At 40.1% G+C, this 21,316-nt stretch overlaps 1 protein-coding gene across 2 annotated transcripts in view; it reads right to left on the bottom strand.

Moving 5' to 3' along the window:
• Positions 1 to 21,316, bottom strand: part of TMEM117 (transmembrane protein 117) — a 609,728-nt gene that overhangs the window by 575,736 nt on the left and 12,676 nt on the right. Inside the window, exons 1-2 of one of the 2 annotated variants that reach the window (XM_070370658.1) lie at positions 19,438 to 19,743; positions 9,522 to 9,826 (exon numbers count right to left, since the gene is read on the bottom strand). In XM_070370658.1, coding sequence (XP_070226759.1) covers positions 9,522 to 9,798 — 277 coding nt within the window. In that variant the 5' untranslated portion in view covers positions 9,799 to 9,826; positions 19,438 to 19,743. Of the gene's footprint in view, positions 1 to 9,521; positions 9,827 to 19,437; positions 19,744 to 21,316 lie in introns of those variants that run through there. The other variant, XM_070370659.1, reaches the window with a different exon arrangement.

Genomic DNA, 21,316 nt, shown 5'->3' with positions numbered 1-21,316 from the left:
GAAGCAGAGCAGCCAGAGGATCCTAACACATTGGAAGCTGCGGCTGATGCCCTTTAGTGCTAATGGATGCACAGCTGGCTGCGCTGCAAACTAACCGAAGGCACCTAAGAAGCAGGTGTGGGGAGAAATGGCCACAGACTTGCAGTTTCCAGCCTCACCTTCCTTGCCTTCTCAAAGACAATGAACATTAAAGTAACAGGAGAAATTTTTTGGAAAGGGCTGCCAAGTTTAATAACTCTCAGACATCAAATTCCCCTATGAAGAGGGGTGTTCCTTGGGGATTATTTTAATGCTAAATGTCAATCATTTTCCTAGCTTACATTTCCTAACTTCACATATCAAAACCCTTTGCTTTTTTCCTCCCATATTAAATGCCACTCCATGCAATGGTGTAACATTTTCTTCAATATGAACTCTGTGGTCACTCTGAAATTATTTTACTCTACAAAAAGGAATCATGTGCTGACAATTCAAGTGTCTAGAAAAATGAAGACTCTGGTACTGTGTATACACAGTTGAGAACGAAGATGGTGATAAACATTTAAATAGTATCTATCATGAGTATCAAACATGATCTTGTATCTTGAGAAGACAAAGCTTAAAACTATGGATATTCTATGTAAATAGCATTTTGTCTACATATATGGCATTTGTTCTCCTCCAAAATGAAGTACGTAGCATCTTGAGAATGCAATACTAAAAATAAGTCAATTGGACAATCACTTTGGGTAATAATAAATACACATATTTTTAATGTACTATAAACTATCGGAATAGTTATTATCAACTTTCAGGGTCATTTATACTATTCAGCTATTGAGATCTCAAATTAGCACAAAAGAGATTGGATCATATTAACATCATTGCATTAAATTAATAATTTTTCCTTATAAGATATCTGATTAAATCTGTTCATGTTTGACATTCCTGTATCCCGAGGACTATCTTATCCACACTTTCTGAAATGTCTGAATATTTTCTATTTTGAAATGATAAAATCATATGTATAACTCAAATACAAAGAAAAAAATTTCAAACTAGACTTAAAGCCAAAACAACAGAAAATAAACAAGCCTTTACCTTTATTAAATCCATTAAGTGACAAAACATTGTTGAGTTACTTGGTATTTTATAGGTGACAGGCTTTTGTTTAAATAAAATGAAAGGAAAAAAATTCCTAGAATTTGTCTCCTCAAATTTCTAGATGTTTTGAGAATGCTGTATTTAGCACTTCCTGTTTAAAACTAAAACAGACCTAGGTACACAGAAGACAGCAAACTCTTAATATTTTGCCTAATATAAACACAGGAAAAAGAAACCTTCAACATGTATTTTTCTTTTGTTTCTTATCAGTCAAATCATTACTTTTTTCATCACAGCCTTTGAAAAAAGAATCATGATTTCTATGCAGATAGATACCGTGAGGAAACCAAAGATTTATATGAAACTTTGCTTATAGTCAAGTACAGATCCATTATCCAATTTCTGTAATTAAAACCAAAAGACTCTAACTTTGCAACCGATTTACTAGCAAGACCTGACCAAATCTGAATTCTTGTTGTTGTTCAGTTGCTAAGTTATATCCGACTCTCAGCCACCTCATGGATTGTGGCACTCCAGGCTCCTCTGTCCTCTACTATCTCCCAGAGTTTGCTCAAATTCATGTCCATTGAGTTGGTGATGCTAATTAACCACCTCATCCGCTGCTGCCCCCTTTTCCTTTTGCCTTCAACCTTTTGATTGAATTCACTTAGCAGCAAAACCTAACCTGAGCCCATCTGAGCGGGTTTATAGCCTTTATACCACTTCAAGTGACTACATATACATTCAGCTACAGATATATTGATGTATTTGATGATGGAGTATATCTTCAGTCCTGTAGGGCAATGAAGTCACTCATCTATGTCCGACTCTTTGTGACCCCATGGACTGTAGCCTACCAGGCTCCTCCGTCCATGGGATTTCAAGGCAAGAGTACTGGAGTGGGTTGCCATTTCCTTCTCCAGGGGATCTTCCCAACCCAGGGTTCAAACCCAGGTCTCCTGAGTTGTAGGCAGACACTTTTACCCTTTGAGCTGCCAGGGAAGTCTATTACCATAAGTACAAACACTGAAATCTTAAACACATCTGGTCTCCAGGTTTGGGTAAGCAGTGGTGGGCCTGGATTAAGATATGTGAATGCAATCTGTGCTTACTGAGTACAGGTCAAAGTAAGTTGGGTTTTGCCTTTGTTCTTATTACCTGAACCTATCATTTACTGAACTCATTATCTCTAACTGGATTCTCCTAATGACTTTCTTTTTTTAATAAGATTATCATTCCCTTAGTCAACAATACCAGCTTTCCTAGATCCCCATTACTTCACCCTTACTCTCACCTCCTCACATCTCATTAGCTGTGGAATCTGCAAAAGGTTCCAGTACCTCCCACTCTGTTGCCCACTATCTCACCCCTATGCCAGACCGGCCTGAGTGAGAAGTCTCAAGCATGAGGCTCCCAAAATACTTTCCTACTCCTTTCAGTTCAGTTCAGTCGCTCAGTTGTGTCCGACTCTTTGTGACCCCATGGACTGCAGCATGCCAGGCCTCCCTGTCCATCACCAATTCCCAGAGTTTACTCAAACTCATGTCCATCGAGTTGGTGATGCCATCCAACCATCTCATCCTCTGTCACCCCCTTCTCGTCCTGGCCTTCAATCTTTCCCAGCATCAGAGTCTTTTCCAATGAGTCAGTTTTTCGCATCAGGTGGCCAAAGTATTAGAGTTTCAGCTTCAGCATCAGTCCTTCCAATGAACACCCAGGACTGATCTCACTTAGGATGGACCAGCTGGATCTCCTTGCAGTCCAAGGGACTCTCAAGAGTCTTCTCCAACACCACAGTTCAGAAGCATCAATTCTTCTCCTACTCCTTTCTACTCCCCTAATCTCTCTCCCTCCAATTTCCAGTAGATTCTGCTTCAAGATTAATCCTGTAATCATCTCCCATCTGTTTGGATACTTTCCTTGATTCAAATATTGCAGTGATAAAGTCCAAAGTCTGAGACCACCATATAAGACAAAGAATTTAGACTCAGCCTATCTTTCCACTGTATCTCCTGTTCTTTCCTAACACAAACCATTCACCCCAGTCAAAATGAGTATGACCTCCTCAGTTTTGCTCCACTCTAAAAAAGAGCTAAATTGTTCTCATTTCTTTTGCCTACACCATCTACCTCATGACCTGAAATCTGTAATGAATCCTTTGCTTCATATTTGATAATTTTAAACTCACTCATGCTTCAGACTCCCTTAAATCCCACATTGGCAGCAATTTTCTTTCCCCTTGTTGGTCCACTGTGACCTCCCTTTTTGAATTCTCACAGCTCTCACTATCTGTTCTATTCATTTGATACTTGATATGCATTTCCTGTATTATCAAAGTAATTAATTTTTCATGCATACGTATCTTATCTTTAACCAGACTTTAAATTCCCTGAGAGCAGGGGCCATGTCTGATATCTTATAAATGAACAAATGAATACTCTTCTATAGCTTACAATAAAAAGGCAACACTGGCAAAGATAACATGTAAAAGACAAAAAAAAATTAATGTATTTATTCATTCAGATTTATCAAATAATACTATGTTCCAGGCATTGTTTTAGGCACTGAGGATTAAATGATAAGCAACAAAGCATTATTCTTGACCTTGTGAGGCTTATGGTATGGCTAGGAAATAAAAAATTAATAAATAATTTATACAAATTATGTATATGTGTGTTTGAAAAAAGGAACTAGACAATATTAACAGGCCCAGAATCATTTTTATACACTATACTAGTCAGTTCATTCTTAGTCGACCTGCCCTTCACCCACATTGCCTGCCCTTCATCCAAATTAAAAAGAAAATTGCAACGAATAGGCACTCTGCAGATGTTAGAAAACAAAAAGAAACAAAGGAATACAAATAGCAGGAGCAGTCTGTTTGAGAAATAAGTCTATCACAATCTTGATGTTTTAATATCCATCCCTAGATAAAGCTATTCAATCAGAAGGTATTACTTAGACTGATCACTTCTTAAAAGTTATACTCTAAACCTTTAAGAAAGTTCATTTTAAAACACAAGAATATGAAATCTACTTCTGCACTTGCCACCTCACCATTCAGTGTTTTCTATATTAAAAAAAAAAAAAAATCTCCTTACTAGAATTTAGGGCAAGAAATTCCAGAATTTACTGCACAGAAAGATTCCCCTATGAAATTCAATCTGCATCGTTTCTGTCATTTTGGATATCCAAAGCTATGTGATGTATCACACACTCCCTTTTGTCCAGCCTCTAAGGAAGCACAAAACCTACAAGGGAGCAAAACTCATGAAATCAAAACATATTTGATTCTATGGAATCATTTTCTACTCTAGAAACATATGTGCTAAACACAAATGCTTTGTAAATCATTTCAATTCCTTTTTTGGAATAAAAATGATTTCTTGGATAAGCTCAAAAAATCAAGTTCCCCTTTTCATATGTTTTGTTGTTGCTGTTCACTTGCTCAGTCGTGTCCAACTCTTTGCAACTCCATGGACTGCAGCACACCATGCTTCCCTGTCCTTCACATCTCCCAGAGTTTGCAGCATAATAAGCCTTACTGGCATAATAATTTCAGGTTTCTCTATTGATGGATATCTCAAATAAACAATTCTATAAAAGGCATTATTTAAATTCATGCTTAATTTTTTAAACAATGGAATCATCCAAAAAAATGGAAAACAGAGGCACTGGAAAAGTACAAACTGATAGTCCAATGAAATCCAATTTTTGTAAATCCTAATATAATACCTCAACAAGATTCAGTGTTAAAACTAAAGAAATTTAACTGAAATGTATTAATTCTGATTTCACATGTGCTCTTAAATTATATTCTACATTTGGGAAATTTGGGATTTGTGACCAGTCTGAAATCTTACAAGTTTAGTGCTAATATGTAGGAAAACCAACTCCCTCATTTTATTCCAGTCATACAGCACAGGTGAGAGGGGGATAGTTTTAAATGCATGTAATCATTTCTGTCTCTGATAAAAAGCAGTTTCCAATTTGCAAGAGTCGGTATTTTAATTTAGGACAAATCCCACTACAAACTATAAATCATGACAGGGTTTCATGTTATGAACTAAATTGCTTATAGTTTTCATGTCTCATAAAAATAAGATTTATATCCAATGAACTGTATTCAATTGTGTGCTCATACAATCATTCACTCTTCCTCACACACACTTTAAAATGCCAATATTGTGTTGACCTTCTAAAATATACTAAGAGAAGACTTTTCATAATAAAATAAATGAGGGAAAAGTCAACAAATTAGTGAAATGAAAGGGGGAGTGACATTCTATTTAATATTTTTATTTCATTAAAGAATTACAAAAAAGGAATCTGTTTACTTGGTCAAGCAATAATTTTGATTATTTTGTAAACCATCCCAATTTCTATAACAAAAGTGTCTGTGCTTGTAGTGAACAATCCCATAGCTCTTAAGATACATAAATCATCATCACCATTACCACCACCTACCACAAGCTTGCATCTACAAACTGCTAAAGGTTTAAATATGGCCTTTTAAAAAAATGAATTATGTACAAAAGGGAACAACGATGAAAACATTCATCACATTCCAAACCAATGCAGGTGCCTGCATTAAAATGTGGATTCTTTTCCACAAGGCTGCATGGCTATCAGTTCCAGAGTTTCCTCCTGTATGTGCTTTGGTGCAAATGGACACAGTGGGAGCTGAGAGAAAACAACTTCATCTGATAGGAGGGAGTCAGAGAAAGTATCACAGAGAACATAATACTTGAACTTGGATATGAAGGAAAAAGAGAAATTGGCCAAATTAACAAGAAGGGGACAAGCATGATGAGCACAGGGAGCACGCATGCAAAGGGACAGAGAATTGAGAAGACAGCAGGTTTGAGAACTAGCAAACAATTCCATAGCATGTGGAAAGAGACCAGGTTAAAAGTCAGGCAGGAGCAGACAATAATGTGCTTTGAAGTTTTGATTTTTTCCTGTAGCTGATAGGAGCCATTTACCCATGTTAAAAATATATATATATATGTATATATATATTCTAGTAGCAAAATCCAGAATGAGTTGGAGGAGGAGAGAACTATTAGGAGAAAATGACCAATAAGAATTTGTGAGTGAAAGAAGAAACAACAGCCATGGAGAAAGAAAGGAGGAGACTAGTTTGGAGTTCAATAAAAAATTAAATCAGGAGTCCAGTTATCTTATCTAGTAATCACCAACAGTTGCTGAAGATTATTATCCCTTTTCTAATACCCCACATAATTTCATAGACTTTTAATAAGGGGAGAAAAGAAAAAAGTAACTTACCAAATAAAAGTGATAAAGCTGACTATTCTATAAAATCTTATCTATTGTAAGAAAAAAAAAAAGAGGACATACTTTTGCATTATTTTAAAATAACTTGTAGTCAATAAACTACATGAAATCTAGAGTGATTTTTTTTCAGGGGTGAATGATATCAGTAAGCAAATTAAAAAGCCATGACTAAATGTAATTTTAGTATAAGAGATAAGACCACAAAAGAGTAACTTAACAAAATGTAATAATTACAAAGCCAAATTATCTGCCTGTATTATTAAAACCATTACCTTCACCTAAATTTTCTTTTTTTTTTCACCTTATGATTTTCATTCAGTCTTTTATACATAGGCAGATAATCTGGTTATTGGATATTCTGGAAAAACTGGATGTTCTAGTCTGAATTTGCATTAGTTTTCTATATTGAGCAAATTTATGGAATGGGTTACAGATACATCCAGCCATTGCTTATAACTGACATCTATTGTTCTGCTTGTCTAGCACCCTTCACCCATCTTTAAAAACTGATCATCTCCTGCTTACCCTTCCTCTTGACCTCTTATATCCATGTGATTAGTATCATAGCACCACACCTGTTCAATGTTCAGTGGATGGCCCAGCTCATATCCAATTCCTAGTTATCCTTCGTATCAATGACCCATCTCTCCATTTAACTTTAGGATCCACTATCTTCAGAACATACCCTAGTTGAGAATCACCACTAACGAATGGCTGTATTTCTGCTACAACATGCCATCTAACCACATCCATCAGTCCTTCCCCTTCTCTGAACAGGAGTTGTTCATCAGTTAGGTTTTGTCCACATCTTCAGGCCCCTGTCCACTCCTCCCAAACCATTGTCTTCCCCACCTCCTTTCCACGTCCAGCCAGAACCCTCTGCTAATCATATCAACAACTCTTTCCCTAGAACTTTCCATTTGTTTTCCATCCTTTGTTTCTAATACAGCAAGCCTGAGCATTCCCCAACCAGATGAATCACTCAAATTCTGTGCCAGGTAACAGAACTCTCACAGAGAAAGCTGCGCCACTATTCAGATTGCTGTCATTGAAATTTATAGTGACTAACCACCACAGCCCTTGGCAATCATCAGTAAACCCTGTCCTAGTCAGTTCACATCCACATTCCCTACTGTAACTCTTTCAAACGTTGACCACTTTCTGGGATAAGAATCCACCTTCCCATGCATGGGACATGGGTTTGATCCCTGGTAAGGCAACCAAGATCCCACATGCCTCTGGGTAACAAAGCCAGCCCATGAGGGACAACTAGAGAGAAGCCCACGCACTAAGACCTAATGCAGCCAAATAAATAAATAAGATTTCTTAAAAAAAAAAAAATGCTGACCACTTTCTTAAGCCCTTGTTCATCAATCCCTCTATCTTTATCGTAAGCTCTTCCTTCCTCATAGTGAAACAGAAATCTCGAGGTGGGAGGACACTCCCCTCCCCACTCCTCTGCCTCAAATATACCTACTAGAGTATCAACCTTGATCTCACTCATGATTATCTCTGAGGAACTAAGTCTCTCTTACTGTCCTAAGACCACTATTTGTGCCTGGGTCCTAAGTCACAAACCAAAGAAACCTTCAGAGATACTGTCTTCCTTCTATATCTTTACCTGTGCTTCAATCTAACTTCTTCCCCCACAACGACAAGCAGGTCAATTAATCTCACCTCTCAAAACCACCATCACCTGAAATAAAAACAAAATCTCCCCTTGGCCCCTTTTCCAGTTTTAGCTACTTCCCATTTCCTCATCAAATTTCTTGAAACCACATATTTTATAATAAATATAAAAGATATACATTTTCTATGTTTATGTAATAGAAACAGATGGCTACAGTTTGAGGAGTAGAGATTGAGAAGAATATACATGTAACATTATGTGTATATAGGTACATATATTTTTGTTTATTTCCTAAACCACTGCCATCTGTTTCTAACCAAACTTCTAGACTGAAAATAACCACACTGTTACCTATGATCTTATAATTGCTAAATTCAAAGTTTCATTGCTAAATTGTCTTCCTAATTGACCCAGGAGCATTTAAAACTTTATTTCCCCCCACAGCACTTACCACCTCTTTGCATTTTATACATTTATTTGATTAGAACATTTCTCCCTTCTGTAGAATGTGTTTATGAGGGTAGATACCCTGCGTTTTCGATTCAGAGTCTAGAATAGTGCCTGGCATAATAAGTAACCAATGAATTTGTTGAATAAATAGTACCCACCTCCTGGCCAAAATAGTTTGGACCAGAGGTAGGAACCACATCCAAACTGAGTCAACTTTGTTTAAACCTAAGAGTTTAAACTCGGGGACAAGAGTCAAGACATTCTAAGTGGATATAAACTGACCTTAAGGGTGAAAAGAAAAGAAAGCAGATATGATAGAGAAGTTGAGACAAAGAACATCCTTTGTCTCATCATCCAGATAGAATTCAAGCCTCGTTTCCATTTATCCCAATTATCAAAACAAATTCTATCCCTGGTCTCTGTGAAATATCCCAAAATCCATATAGTAAGTTATTTTTAAACATAAACTAATTTAGTCTCTTATTCTGTTGCTTACTACCAAGAGATTCCTTACTATAATAGTGGTCTCTGGTTGACCAGGATGCTCAAAATAAACATCTAGAACCAATGTTCAAAATTACAAAAACAAAAAGGAAAGAAATGAAAGTAACAAGTTAGAGTTCCCATTCTAATTCCCTGAATGAACAATAGGTGTAAATATATGGGCAATGGTTAGCCTACTTTAATGATACGGAATCATTCTGTTTATGATTTACAAACCCTTTATGACATTACACTTAGGTACTACTTCTGGGAAAAGAGCTATTTACACATCTTCCTGAAGTAAGATTTCACACATTCATTTTAGATGTAACAACTTTTTTTAAAAAATTAAGTTTAGAACTAATTTTATCTCATGCTAATATTCCTCAGGCAATAGACAAGTACACCATAGACAAGTACAGGGAATATCTGAAGAACCAGAGCTACCAGAGCACACAGCAAATTAACGCTGGAAGGCAAATGAAATGCATTCTAAACCGGCATTTAGAAATAACAACGCTCTATCTTGGAGAATAGAATTTAATAATTACCTACATTACATTTCATGGGTACTTACCAAACAAACGCCGATGGAATAGAAATTTGCCAGCTATTAGTCCTATGAGAATGGCAAGTAGCCATAGAAGCACCTTCAGAAGCCTCCAGCCAACTCCTCGAGGATATTTATTTGTTACAAACGAAAAACAGTTTCCAACAACAATAACATTGGCTTCTGTTTGGCTGTGAGAAACTGGGTCCTCCGCAAATATTAAGAAGTTAAAGAAGATCACCAAGTAAGCCACGATCATGCGAGACCAGGGGTGCTGGAAATAATAACGGAAGTCTTTACCCATCCTTCAAAACTCCACTTCCACGGTTCACCTGCAGAGAAAAGATACACGGCGTTAGAGCAAAAAACAAGTAGTCCCTCTCTTTCTGTTACCCGTTCAGATTCACAACAACTCAACAAAGAGGGATTTGGAAAAGATCAATTCCTAGTTATGGTACCAAGACAAGTCTGAGACTGAGAACAGTAAGTACTGTCCCTTCCCTGTTACCTCATCATACTTCTGATCAAATGAGGACTTAGGGAAGTAAAAGAGTAGGGAGAGAGAAAGGGATATGAGAGGGCAGACTGTGGTCTGAAATTGGAATGATGACTCTTCCTATTTTAGATAATCATTTTTATGTTTTAATCATAAAACAGATCATTTAAAAATTAAAGAAACACAGAGGTAAACTGATCACCAACTAACGAAAAATAAATATCCTCTTCTACCCAAATCCTTCTCCTTGGAGTTAAGATCCCTTAATAATTTTGTGCCTATACTTTCAGATCTTCTTTTTTTTTTTAACATTGAAAAATGTGTGCACATGTACAGACTTTTATAAAAATGTTCAGTCTTCTTTGTCAAATAATTTCAGCACAGAATAAGTTTCATGAAATAGCTAAGTCTATGGCAGAGTAGTTGCAGGCAGGAGAACTTGGGGAACTCTGCTTGTGTGAACTGAGAAGGAAGGCAAAGATTTCGCAGAGGAAGACAAACTCAAATTGGAGTTTGGAGGATCTATAGAATTTTTTTCCCAGCGAAGAATGCACATATGCTTAACCTAGGTGCATGCAAGGGCCTAGAGGCACTGCAAAATATGTAACATGCCTAAAGAGCAAGGCCCTAACACAGATGTGTACTTCAAGTACAGAAGCTTTCTTAAAATGCTGATACTCAGGCCCCACCCCTAAATCTTGCTCAGCTCCTCTGTTTTTCCTCTTTGGGGGCCAGTCTGCCCATAGGAACAAAAGCCTTTCTAGGTCCTCCAGGGCTGGGTATGGGTGACTAATTTATCTAATTCTGGGGTTCAGTCTTGGTGAGCCCATATGGTGCTCACACTAAGCTGTAACTCTTTTCTTATTCAGCAATAAAGCTGATTAAATTTAGGATAATAATAAAATTCTCATTTTACACGTAGCTAAAGATACAAAGATCAAGTCACAAGCCTGAATTAACTTGAAGTTAACGGAAAATCTGAGAATAGGCTCCAAGGCTGCCTCCCAAGTTCCAGTCCAACATTCTGGGCAGATGAATATCAATTAAGACCACAAACTAAGCTAATGAAGACTTGGCTTAATTATTTAGAAAAGTTATGGAAACACACAAAAAGACTGGCAGTAAAATTTAGCAACACAGACAGTCATTGTGCCTTCTATTCATAAAACTTTTAACCAATTTCCTTCTTCATAAATACTCTGAAATATCTGTTCTTAGGGGCTGGAGTTCAGATCACTAAGGGATGGCATTTTTTTTTTTCACATGAGATTCATCACCCAGTTATAGACCTACATTGTTCTCACACCAAAGAATGTAGATAAAAGTAGTTAAGAACAAAGACAAACATCATGCATTTTCACAGTATTCAATACGCAAGAATGCCAGAAGGGGCCAGCTGTCAACTCAATTTCATGCAAAATCTTTGGAAGTGTCCAAAGACCACTTTTAGAAGAGAATACACAGAAACACCTCAAGGCCAATGAGTCCTGAAGCAGAAACAGTTGCTATATGCCCATCAGAACTGTACAGGGCTGTCAGCTAAGAAGTTAGTTTCTCTGAAACTTCTACCAGTGAGGAATTCTGGTGTGGTTCCCCCATCAACTCCCTTCACCACCCACACACAAGCAAGGCAGCCGCATGTAGACAACTAAATACATATAACTCTGACTCATTTTTAAATAAGTGTTTTGTGGAAAGTAGGCATATATTTATTTTATTGTTGTTATTTTTAACTTCAGAATCTTGCTTTGTGGGCTCTGTAATTTCCACATGTCCAAACTGAGTTATAACATTCAAAAAAATTTGGAGGTAGCTGTTCCTCTCCAATATTTATATTGTTTCAAGAGAGAACTGTAGTACTGAACAACAACCCTGCCTTAGTACAGGTCCCAACTCCCACAGCCATGCTATGCATGCTACTACCACTCCCTTATGAATGATAAGAAAACAAAGAAGGGACTTCCCTGGTGCTCCAGTGGTTGGGAGTCCACCAGCCAACGCAGGGGACGTGGGTTAGATCCTCGTTTGGGAAGATTCCACAGTTAAGCCCATGAGCCACAACTACTGAAGCCTGTGTGCCTAGAGCCTGCGCTCTGCAACAAGAGAAGCCACCGCAACTAGAAGCCTGCGCTGCAATGAAGAGCAGCCCGCTTACCGCAACTGGAGAAAGGCTGTGCACAGCAACAAAGATCCAGTGTGGCCACTAATAGATTCATATTATAATAATAATAACAGAAAACAACGGAACAGAGCAGGTGCTGCCTATTTAATTAACAGATCCATGAGCAGAAGAGCCAGGACTTGAATCAAAAGCCATTCCTGGCCCTTGATCTCTCTAATACACCCCAACAAATCTGGAAATGTTTCAAAAAATATTTCCAATCATGTTTACAGCTTAGTCTTCATTTCCTCTAACAGATTCAGTGACTTAGACACTAGCCGAGTGAATAGGATAATCTGGTCTTATTCTTTTATGGTAAACATGTTTACATATTCTTGTCTCATACTCCAAAGTGGAATCAATGTCTCCTAGTGGGCCCCAAATTTCAAAACTTACATAACCTGAACAACAGCGCTCATCTCTGCTTCCTGACTCCCTACGTGAGGAGGCTGACAAAAGTTTGCCTAGTGATACCAGCCTGTTGTCCAGACCACCAAAACTGCTTTCCCCTCTGTACTTCCCATAAAGCATTCTGATGATCAGTACAAACGTTCGGTGACTGTACTGTTAACCCAGGATTGAGGCTGTTCAAACTGACTATGCTACAGGGTATACGCAGTCTAAAAACATTTTAACTTTTTAAAATTCAATTCTGCTTCCATATTGAGCTTTTATCTTAAGTAAAAGTGCTTTTATCTTAGCACTTAGCAGATCATAGTAAAATTATCTGTTTATGTATTTGTCTCCCTCTCTAGATCACAAAGTCCCCAGGGAAAGGGCTGTTTACTTTCAGGGCATAGCACAGTGCTGGCCTCATAGTAGGCAACCAAAAAACTGGATAAACTGAGTGGAACTACAAACGAGAAGCCCCCTTGTATAAATGAGATGAGAAGAAGGCAGAGCAACCTGCCATTCCTTCCACTAAGGAAAGGGAAGAGCAGCTGAATCCAAAGACTTCAAGGATGATGGGCCAGTAACAAGCACTGATACACCCTCAACCCCATCCCTACAGCTACCATCCCATTTCAGCACCAGGTTCTGCACTGTTCTCATTATTACTAAGGCTAACATTTATTAAAGACCTACCACTTTGCAGACACTATGCTAAAGGGCTTTATAAACATCTCATTCAAATTTCATAGCAACCTAATGAAGAGATACTCTATCGGAAGCAATGTTTAAACTGAGTTTAGTAGATTGAATCAAAGAACAGAACAAGCCTACGCCAGAGCCAGGATTCAAATTCAAGCCAAGTGCCTTCAACATTCTATACTACATCTTCACCACACAAAGCCATAGATTCCAAAATCTTGCCTTTTTTCATGTTGTTTAGAAAGTTCCTAATAATAAAGCCAATTGACATAAAAGATTCATACTACTTCTAAGATAAATGAATCTACTATTACTATTCAAACTGACTTGATACCATGATTGGAAAGAACTGGGATCATGTGACTGACCAGGACTGCTCTAATTTTTTTCCTTCTCCTTTGAGCATCAGTATAAGTAGTTGAGTTGATCTGATTGTCCTTTTGCAATGCATCACTGACATTCATTCTGATTTTCCAACTCTACTTATACAGAACACTGCACCTCTAAGAACTGGACTAATTCACACTATTCAATTTCCTCTCATAATAATAAAATCATGAGCTAGATGCCACCATCAGTATCTTGGAAGCCGCTGCTTTCACCAACAGCAGTGACAGGCTGAAACTTTATACTTTGCCTGATAATCCACAGGCCTTCAGTCATGGTTTATACACTAGAGGGACTGGTATTTAGCGTAGATATCAGAAATGTAATGCGTTTTACTACAAGCCAGTATTTTACCTGGTGAAGTAAAGCAAAAGTGTTAGTTGCTCAGCTGTGTACGACTCTTTGGATCCCATGAACTGTAACCCTCTAGGCTCCTCTGTCTATGGAATTCTCCAGGCAGGAATCCTGGAGTGGGTAGCCATTTCCTTCTCCAGGGGATCTTCTCAACCCAGGAATTGAACCTGGGTCACCTGCACTGCAGGCAGATTCTTTACCATCTGAGCCACCAGGGAAGCCCCATTTCACCTGGTACTCACAGCTAAGAATGGAAAAATGGAAAGTAGGTAATTACATGCGAGTTGGGAGGAGGAGCTCAGGAAAGGACGTCTGGGACAGACATAGAGACGTATCAGTAGTTCTGTGTGGCTGGAACACAGAGCACTTGGGGGTACCCTCGGATAGTTAAGGATAATCTGGGGCTATTTTAAGGAAGATTACACAAAAGTAATGTTCTTTATTTTACTGATTGGAGACTATAGAATCAAAGTTTTCAAAGCAGAAGAGCAGTACAGTTGCTTGCAGCAGGGTTTTGAAAGATTTCTCTGCCTACTTGGAAAAAGACAAACTGCTAAGAGGCATGATGAAAATGGCAACGCTAGCTGGGAGGCAACTCCAACAGTTTACATTAAAGATAAGCAAGTACTGGACCAGGGGAACATCAAAGCCCTGCTAATTGTTTTAATCATTTACTTGATTGGACCAAAGCACCCTGCCTTCCTTACTTACTGGGGTTTTTCCAAATAAGTGAAAATCTCAAGGACTTCAAGAGTACAAATTTCATGTTTCCCTCAGCAGGAACCCTGGCTCAGGTTATGCTTTATGCATAATGACAAGTATGAGCAAGATGGAGTGTATCACTTTCATTAAAAAAAAAAAAAACAAGTTCATATGGCAAAGTCCTTGATGAACTAAAAAATTATGCTATACAAAAGACATTATTACTAGCGAAGTGCCCCCAAGGTCCAGCTCTGCTAATGCAGGTCTTAGCATCTAGTGATACCTAACCAGGTAATATGAACATCATTTGCACTGAGCAGCACTGTGCTAGGATTAAAAAAAAGAATTTCTCCAAATGTTTTGAAGCTCCTTGGTATTTATGTCTCAAAATTCACCTGGAACTCTTCTTAACTCTTGTCAAAGGGCTTATTAAAGATGACTGTGCCTGTACCCTGCCAAAAGTGTGAACTTTATTTCAGCACCTTGAATCTAATTTCTTGAAAAATAATTGTTAAAAAGATTTCTTGTACTTTGTTTTTTGTGGTATGCACTTTGTGCTTCAGACAGCTGTGTGTGGGATACTTCTTGGCTGTTTTAGTACAAGACAAAGTTAAAGGTTATTTACTTCAGTTACCTAGCTATAGTATTATATTAATGTATGTAAAGCTCTTTGCAGTTGACAGAACACTGTTTATTGATATAATCGTTTCATTTACTCCCTGGGAAATAATCACTTCAAAAATTGCCTATCAAAAGGGCAGACAGAGCTTTAAATTATTTAATACTATTTCCTTAAAAGATAAACAACAACAGCCTATGTTTATATCACATTTTACCTCTTAATGTTTTTATCAGGTGAAGTCACATCATTAGAAAGACTTTACACAAACAATCAAAAGCATCAGGAAGGCAAAATAAATGGTGATGGGAGAAATATGGTCCATTTCTACCTGACCTGCTGCTGCTGCTGCTAAGTCACTTCAGTGGTGTCCGACTCTGTGCGACCCCACAGACGGCAGCCCACCAGGCTCCCCCGTCCCTGGGATTCTCCAGGCAACCTGACCTGCTACTCACTGCTGCTGCTGCTGCTAAGTTGCTTCAGTCGTGTCCGACTCTGTGCGACCCCATAGACGGCAGCCCACCAGGCTCCCCCGTCCCTGGGATTCTCCAGGCAAGAACACTGGAGTGGGTTGACATTTCCTTCTCCAATGCATGAAAGGGAAAAGTGAAAGTGAAGTCGCTCAGTCGTGTCCGACTCTTAGCAACCCCATGGACTGCAGCTTACCAGGCTCCTCCGTCCATGGGATTTTCCAGGCAAGAGTACTGGAGTGGGGTGCCATTGCCTTCTCCGTGCTACCCACTAGCAAATCCTTAACCACTCTGAGATTCCACTTCTTCACCAGGAGAATCCTAATGAAAATACTTTCCTCACAGGGTAGTAGTGGAGACTAAAGGATATTTCATTTGTAAGTGCCTGGTCAGTTTCAGACATTGCCTTATCTGAGGACCACTATTAAAATGCAAGTGACTCCTGGTCATTCCCATTAAACATGAGCATGGAAATAACATCAACTCTATATTACATTTACTAAGTGGTTTTTATATGCTATTCTCAGTGTCTCGGGATTTTACTATAACAACACAAGGATGAATATCATCCTATTTTACAAATATTGAAAATGAGGCTCAGAAAGCTCAAGCTACTTGTCCAAAATAATATATAGAAAGTGGTGAAGTCCAGATTTGCTAATTCCATACTAATTCCATAACTTCATCATTCACTTGTTCACTATTCACTATTCACATATTCACTGTTGCATATTTGTGCCAAGCACTGGCCTACATGTGAAGGTTACTAACAAACAACACCCCTGTTGCCTTGAACCTTAGGATCTAGATTGAGAGGAAAAGACATTAAACAGAGAAAAATGAAACAGACAGTATTTTAGAAAGTTATAAGTTGATGGAGAAAATGAAAAGTTAACATGGGTGTCAGGGACGTTAAGACGGTCTCACTATAAGGTGACAGTTGCAGACGTGAAAGAAGGAAGTAAAGCAAGCAGACATCTGAGGAAAGAATGATCCAGACAAAGGGAAAGGCCTGAGCTGCACATGATTAGTGCATTTAAGGAAAAGCCAGGAGGCTAGTGTGACGGACAGCATGTGCGTGCAGGGGAGTACAAAGGGACTAGAGATCTGGGAGACAGTATCATGATCAGGCCTCGAGGCCATCCTACCACATGGGCTTCGCTCTGTGCAAATGGGGGACAGAAGAGTGACGCAATCTGACCTGATACTTGGAAATGTACCAGATTCTGGATACATTTAAAAAAGAAGAGATGACAAGATGCACTGATGGACCGGATGTGGACATGACCTGACAAACCCCAGAATGGATTTGCCATTTCCTGAGATGGGAATGCATTTCCTGAGATGAATACCTCTGGAACAGATATAGGCAACATAATAACTAACATTTTAGAGTGCTTTTTATATTTGGGGCTCTTGGCAAGTACTTTTCATGCATTATCTCAATCAGCCCTTAGACCTAACCTTTGGATTTACCAGTGAAGAAACAGAGTTTTTAAAAGGTTATCTGCCCAAGGTCATACAGCTACCAACTGGGGGAAGCAAGCAGAACCACCTCTTTATGACCCCAAAGTCAATACTCTTAATTATTATGTATTTCCTACATTGAAAAGGATAACCTAAAAAGTTCCAATGGGAAGGAAGCAAGGGTAAGAACTAGGTGGTGACTTATACCTATAGGGCACTCAAAAAATCTTTGCTGATGGATGAATAAGTGAAAAAGTAAATGTGTGGATGACAGTTGAGTAACAGACCAGACTTGTGTGAGGGGGAAAAAAAAGCACTGAAGATTCTATACCAGACAGAGCAGACTCTTGATAATGGGATATCCAAGTCTGTAAAAAGAAAAATGGCAGAAGGTGAGAAAACCAAATATATATATATTTGCCTGGACCAGTCCTGAGGTAAAAATAGGTCTTAGTTTACTATTTAAATTGTTGGATGAAAAGGCAAGCATGAGGAAATGACATAGTATTTTACATAATGCAAGTGTTTAATACAGGTTTTAATAATACAAAGAGCAATAATAACAGAAGTAAAGTTGGAACTTCTCATTTTTTAGTCCAATACAAGAGACCACACAGCCTTTTAAATAAAAAGCAACCTTTTAAGTCAATCAATGAAACCACTATAAGTGGCTTTGCACAGATATCGGGTCTGTACTTGTGGTACCCTAGCTAATTTAGAGGATCACATCCATAAATCACTTCCTAGACTTTCTCTTCACATTGTTCCAATATTTAAATTACTTTTTTTCCTTGTTATTACCCTCCAGTCTTTGGGATAACAAAGCACTGAACCAATGCAAGTTTTTAAAATAGAAAACCTGAAAGCAGAGCAGGTCTGAGGTTCCCTCTAAACATGACATTAGCCAACTTTCCCATCAAAACGGCCTCTTCATGTCCTAAGTTGAAAAATCATCAACAATTAATTCTTTTAAAATATTTAGACTTTCTCTTCAGTGACGTGTTGATAAAGAATTGTCATGATCATATTCCAGACACAACGCCAAAAAAAGTAAGAGTTAATGAATAAAATAAAATTTACTCATATCTGAAATTGCTTTTTAACTGACCGACAATATGAAGAAGCAAATTAAATACAATAAACAAGTACTGGTTTCTGAATATAAGGCTCAGATGAAGGTGGAGTGGAGTGAGAATAAGTATCTGAGTCAAAATGTCAAAATTCATAATAACCTTTAAAGTACGAAGATTGGGGAAGGAAGAATAGAGTTAGAGAGTATAAACATGATAAAAATTCAGTGTTTTACAACAGAAATAGCTCTTACAGGGACTCCACTACGCTTTATACTCAATAAACTGGAAGAACTTTATTCTGAAGACGAAACAAAATTCTGAAATCTTCCTAGAAGTTCTTCTCTGGATTTCAAACAATGTATCATTTATAACTAGAGGGAAAACACATTTATTCAATGTACTTTAACTCAAAAAACACTTTGTTGATCATGAGACTTCTATCTACACATAAATACTAAAACAAGCATGTGATGTTTACTAGCATCTCTCTCATACACACACACTCGGTTATTGTTCCACAGCGGGTAGAACGAATAAGGGAGCCAATGTGGACCCACATGGGTCAAACACACTTGTGGGCCTCCGGCATTTTCAGAAGTAGGAATAGATAAATAGCTTTATTAATCATGATGAAGGTGGTAAACACTCAAAGGTGCTCAAGTTTTGTGCGGTCTGGGGGGTTTTGTTTTTAAGGAGAACAGTCCTGAACTACAACCTGTTAATTTAATTAACGCACAATACTGGAGCTTTCACTCTGTTCGCATCCCAGGAATCACTGAAGCGAGGAAAGTTCGCCGTCCATCCTGGTGACGTCCCTCACCCCCCGGAGCCCGGGAGTTTCAGAGTACCCCCTCCCCAGCCCTCCCCCGAGCCTCCTCCGCCCATTCTCAGGAGGCAGGTGCGCGCTCCCCTCCCGGCTACTTCACCGACCCCTCGGCGCGCCAGCCCCGGGAAGGAAGGAGAGGAGGCGCGGGGCAGCCGGCCGGGGGCCGCGGCCGGGGCCGCAGTCGCGCGCAGGGACGAGGAGGCGGCGCGGCTGCGGGCGGCCGGGCCGGGAGGGCTTCGCAGCGGCGGGACCGACAGGCGGGGTAGGCGCGCCGGGCGCCCGGGCCGCGTACTCACCGAGGGGGCCGCGCGGACTCTGGGCGTCCGCACTCGGGAGACCCGGTGGAGCGAAGCCCTCTGCCGCGCTCGCGGCCTCTCTGGGAAGCGCGGCGAGACGGGCCAGCGGCGTCGCTGCCGCGGCTGCTGTCACCGAGCTATAAATACTGGCTCGGCCCACACCCGCCGCCGCCTACGCCAGGCGCCCTCCGCAAAGTCCGCCGGCCGCGGGCCGGGCAGCCAGAGCCGGAGCGCGAGGGCGACGGCGCCGCGCCGATGACCGCGCCGGCTCCAGCTGTGCGGCAGCCTCCGCAGCTGGAGGCATGGCCTCCCGCCGCCCCTGCCCCCGCCCTCCCCCTCCCGTTCCCTCCCCTGGCGCCCGCGCCGCGGGCCGAGCGCCTGGGCCGAGCTGCCCGGCCCGGCCCTCCTCTGCAGAGAGCGCGGCGGCGAGCGGGGGCCGACTTTGGTACCCAGAGCAGTGCGGGTGGCGGCCGGGGGCAGCCGCGCTCCAGCCTAACCTGTCAGCAGCAGTCCCTTCCCGGGGGAGTCGGAGATTTCTTATAAAACCCACCATCCTGTGGAGAACCAATGAGGTTCCCAGGTGGAACGTCCTCTTAAGAGCTGCAAACTTTCTAAAGCAGTCAGGTCACAGGGCATCCTTTCTGCTTTTGTCTATTGGTGTGGAGGAGTGGGGATGGGGAGAGACAGAGACCACAAGGATGTGACAAAGTCTCAAACTTACTTTCCAGCTTGTCTGGTTTCTCTCTCTTGCTCTCTCTCTCTTACACACACACACACACACACACACACACACACACACACACAAAGGCTAATATATTCACACATGCATACACATGTTTATAAGCACGCATACATTCATACAAACATAGAAATGAACAGATAAATGTACACATGCATACATATATATTCATATATATACACATATAAATGCATAGGCACATTTACACACACATGTATACAGAAGCACACACAAGCACAATTTTTAACGTTTTTGCAGCCTGAAGCTCAGAAAACTAACATTCTGTGGTGCTTAAATGATTCACTTGCAGCATGCAGGAGGAAGACCCCCTTACCACATTTGACCGGTTCCTTTCTTCTTTCCTACTGTATGTACGTGTGGCCTTTGTTTCTCTCCCTACCCAATAACAATTGCTACCTCAGTTTACAGGTTGCTTATAATGTATTAAAAGATGCTGTCAGGGATACTGATATTCTATGCTAATGGAAGTGATCACTAGTTTGTCTAGTCAAATGGAAAATGGGACAATTTATAGCTACTTCCCAGAGAAGGCAACGGCGACCCACTCCAGTACTCTTGCCTGGAAAATCCCATGGAAGGAGGAGCCTGGTAGGCTACAGTCCATGGGGTCGCTAAGGGTCCCACACGACTGAGCGACTTCACTTTCACTTTTCACTTTCATGCATTGGAGAAGGAAATGGCAACCCACTCCAGTGTTCTTCCCTGGAGAATCCCAGGGACAACAGAACCTGGTGGGCTGCCGTCTATCCGGTCGCACAGGGTCAGACACAACTGAAGCAACTTAGCAGCAGCAGCAGCATAGCTACTTCCAGTAGCAAACTTGGGAGGAGAGTAGCCTCTCTCCTGGACTATCAGCATGATTCAGGAATTGATTGGGCAGCAAGAGGGAGAGCTGAGATGTCAGCAGATTTTGAAATGGGATAGAGAGAGCCATTCCCAAGTCCTGCAGTGTAGCTAGCGTATACAGGGTTCACTGGGCGTCCACTACCATACTTCTCACTGTTTGACATGTGTTCTGCTTCTAAGAATGAACACATAAATCCCCATTGTAGTCAGTTTGTGATCATCTTATTGAACTCTCAGCATAGTGAAGCTTTCACAAGTTTCCCCAGGAATAGC

The sequence above is a fragment of the Bos mutus genome, chromosome 5, assembly GCF_027580195.1.
Source record: "Bos mutus isolate GX-2022 chromosome 5, NWIPB_WYAK_1.1, whole genome shotgun sequence".
Taxonomy (NCBI): domain Eukaryota; kingdom Metazoa; phylum Chordata; class Mammalia; order Artiodactyla; family Bovidae; genus Bos; species Bos mutus.
This window is presented reverse-complemented; position numbering and strand designations above follow the sequence as displayed.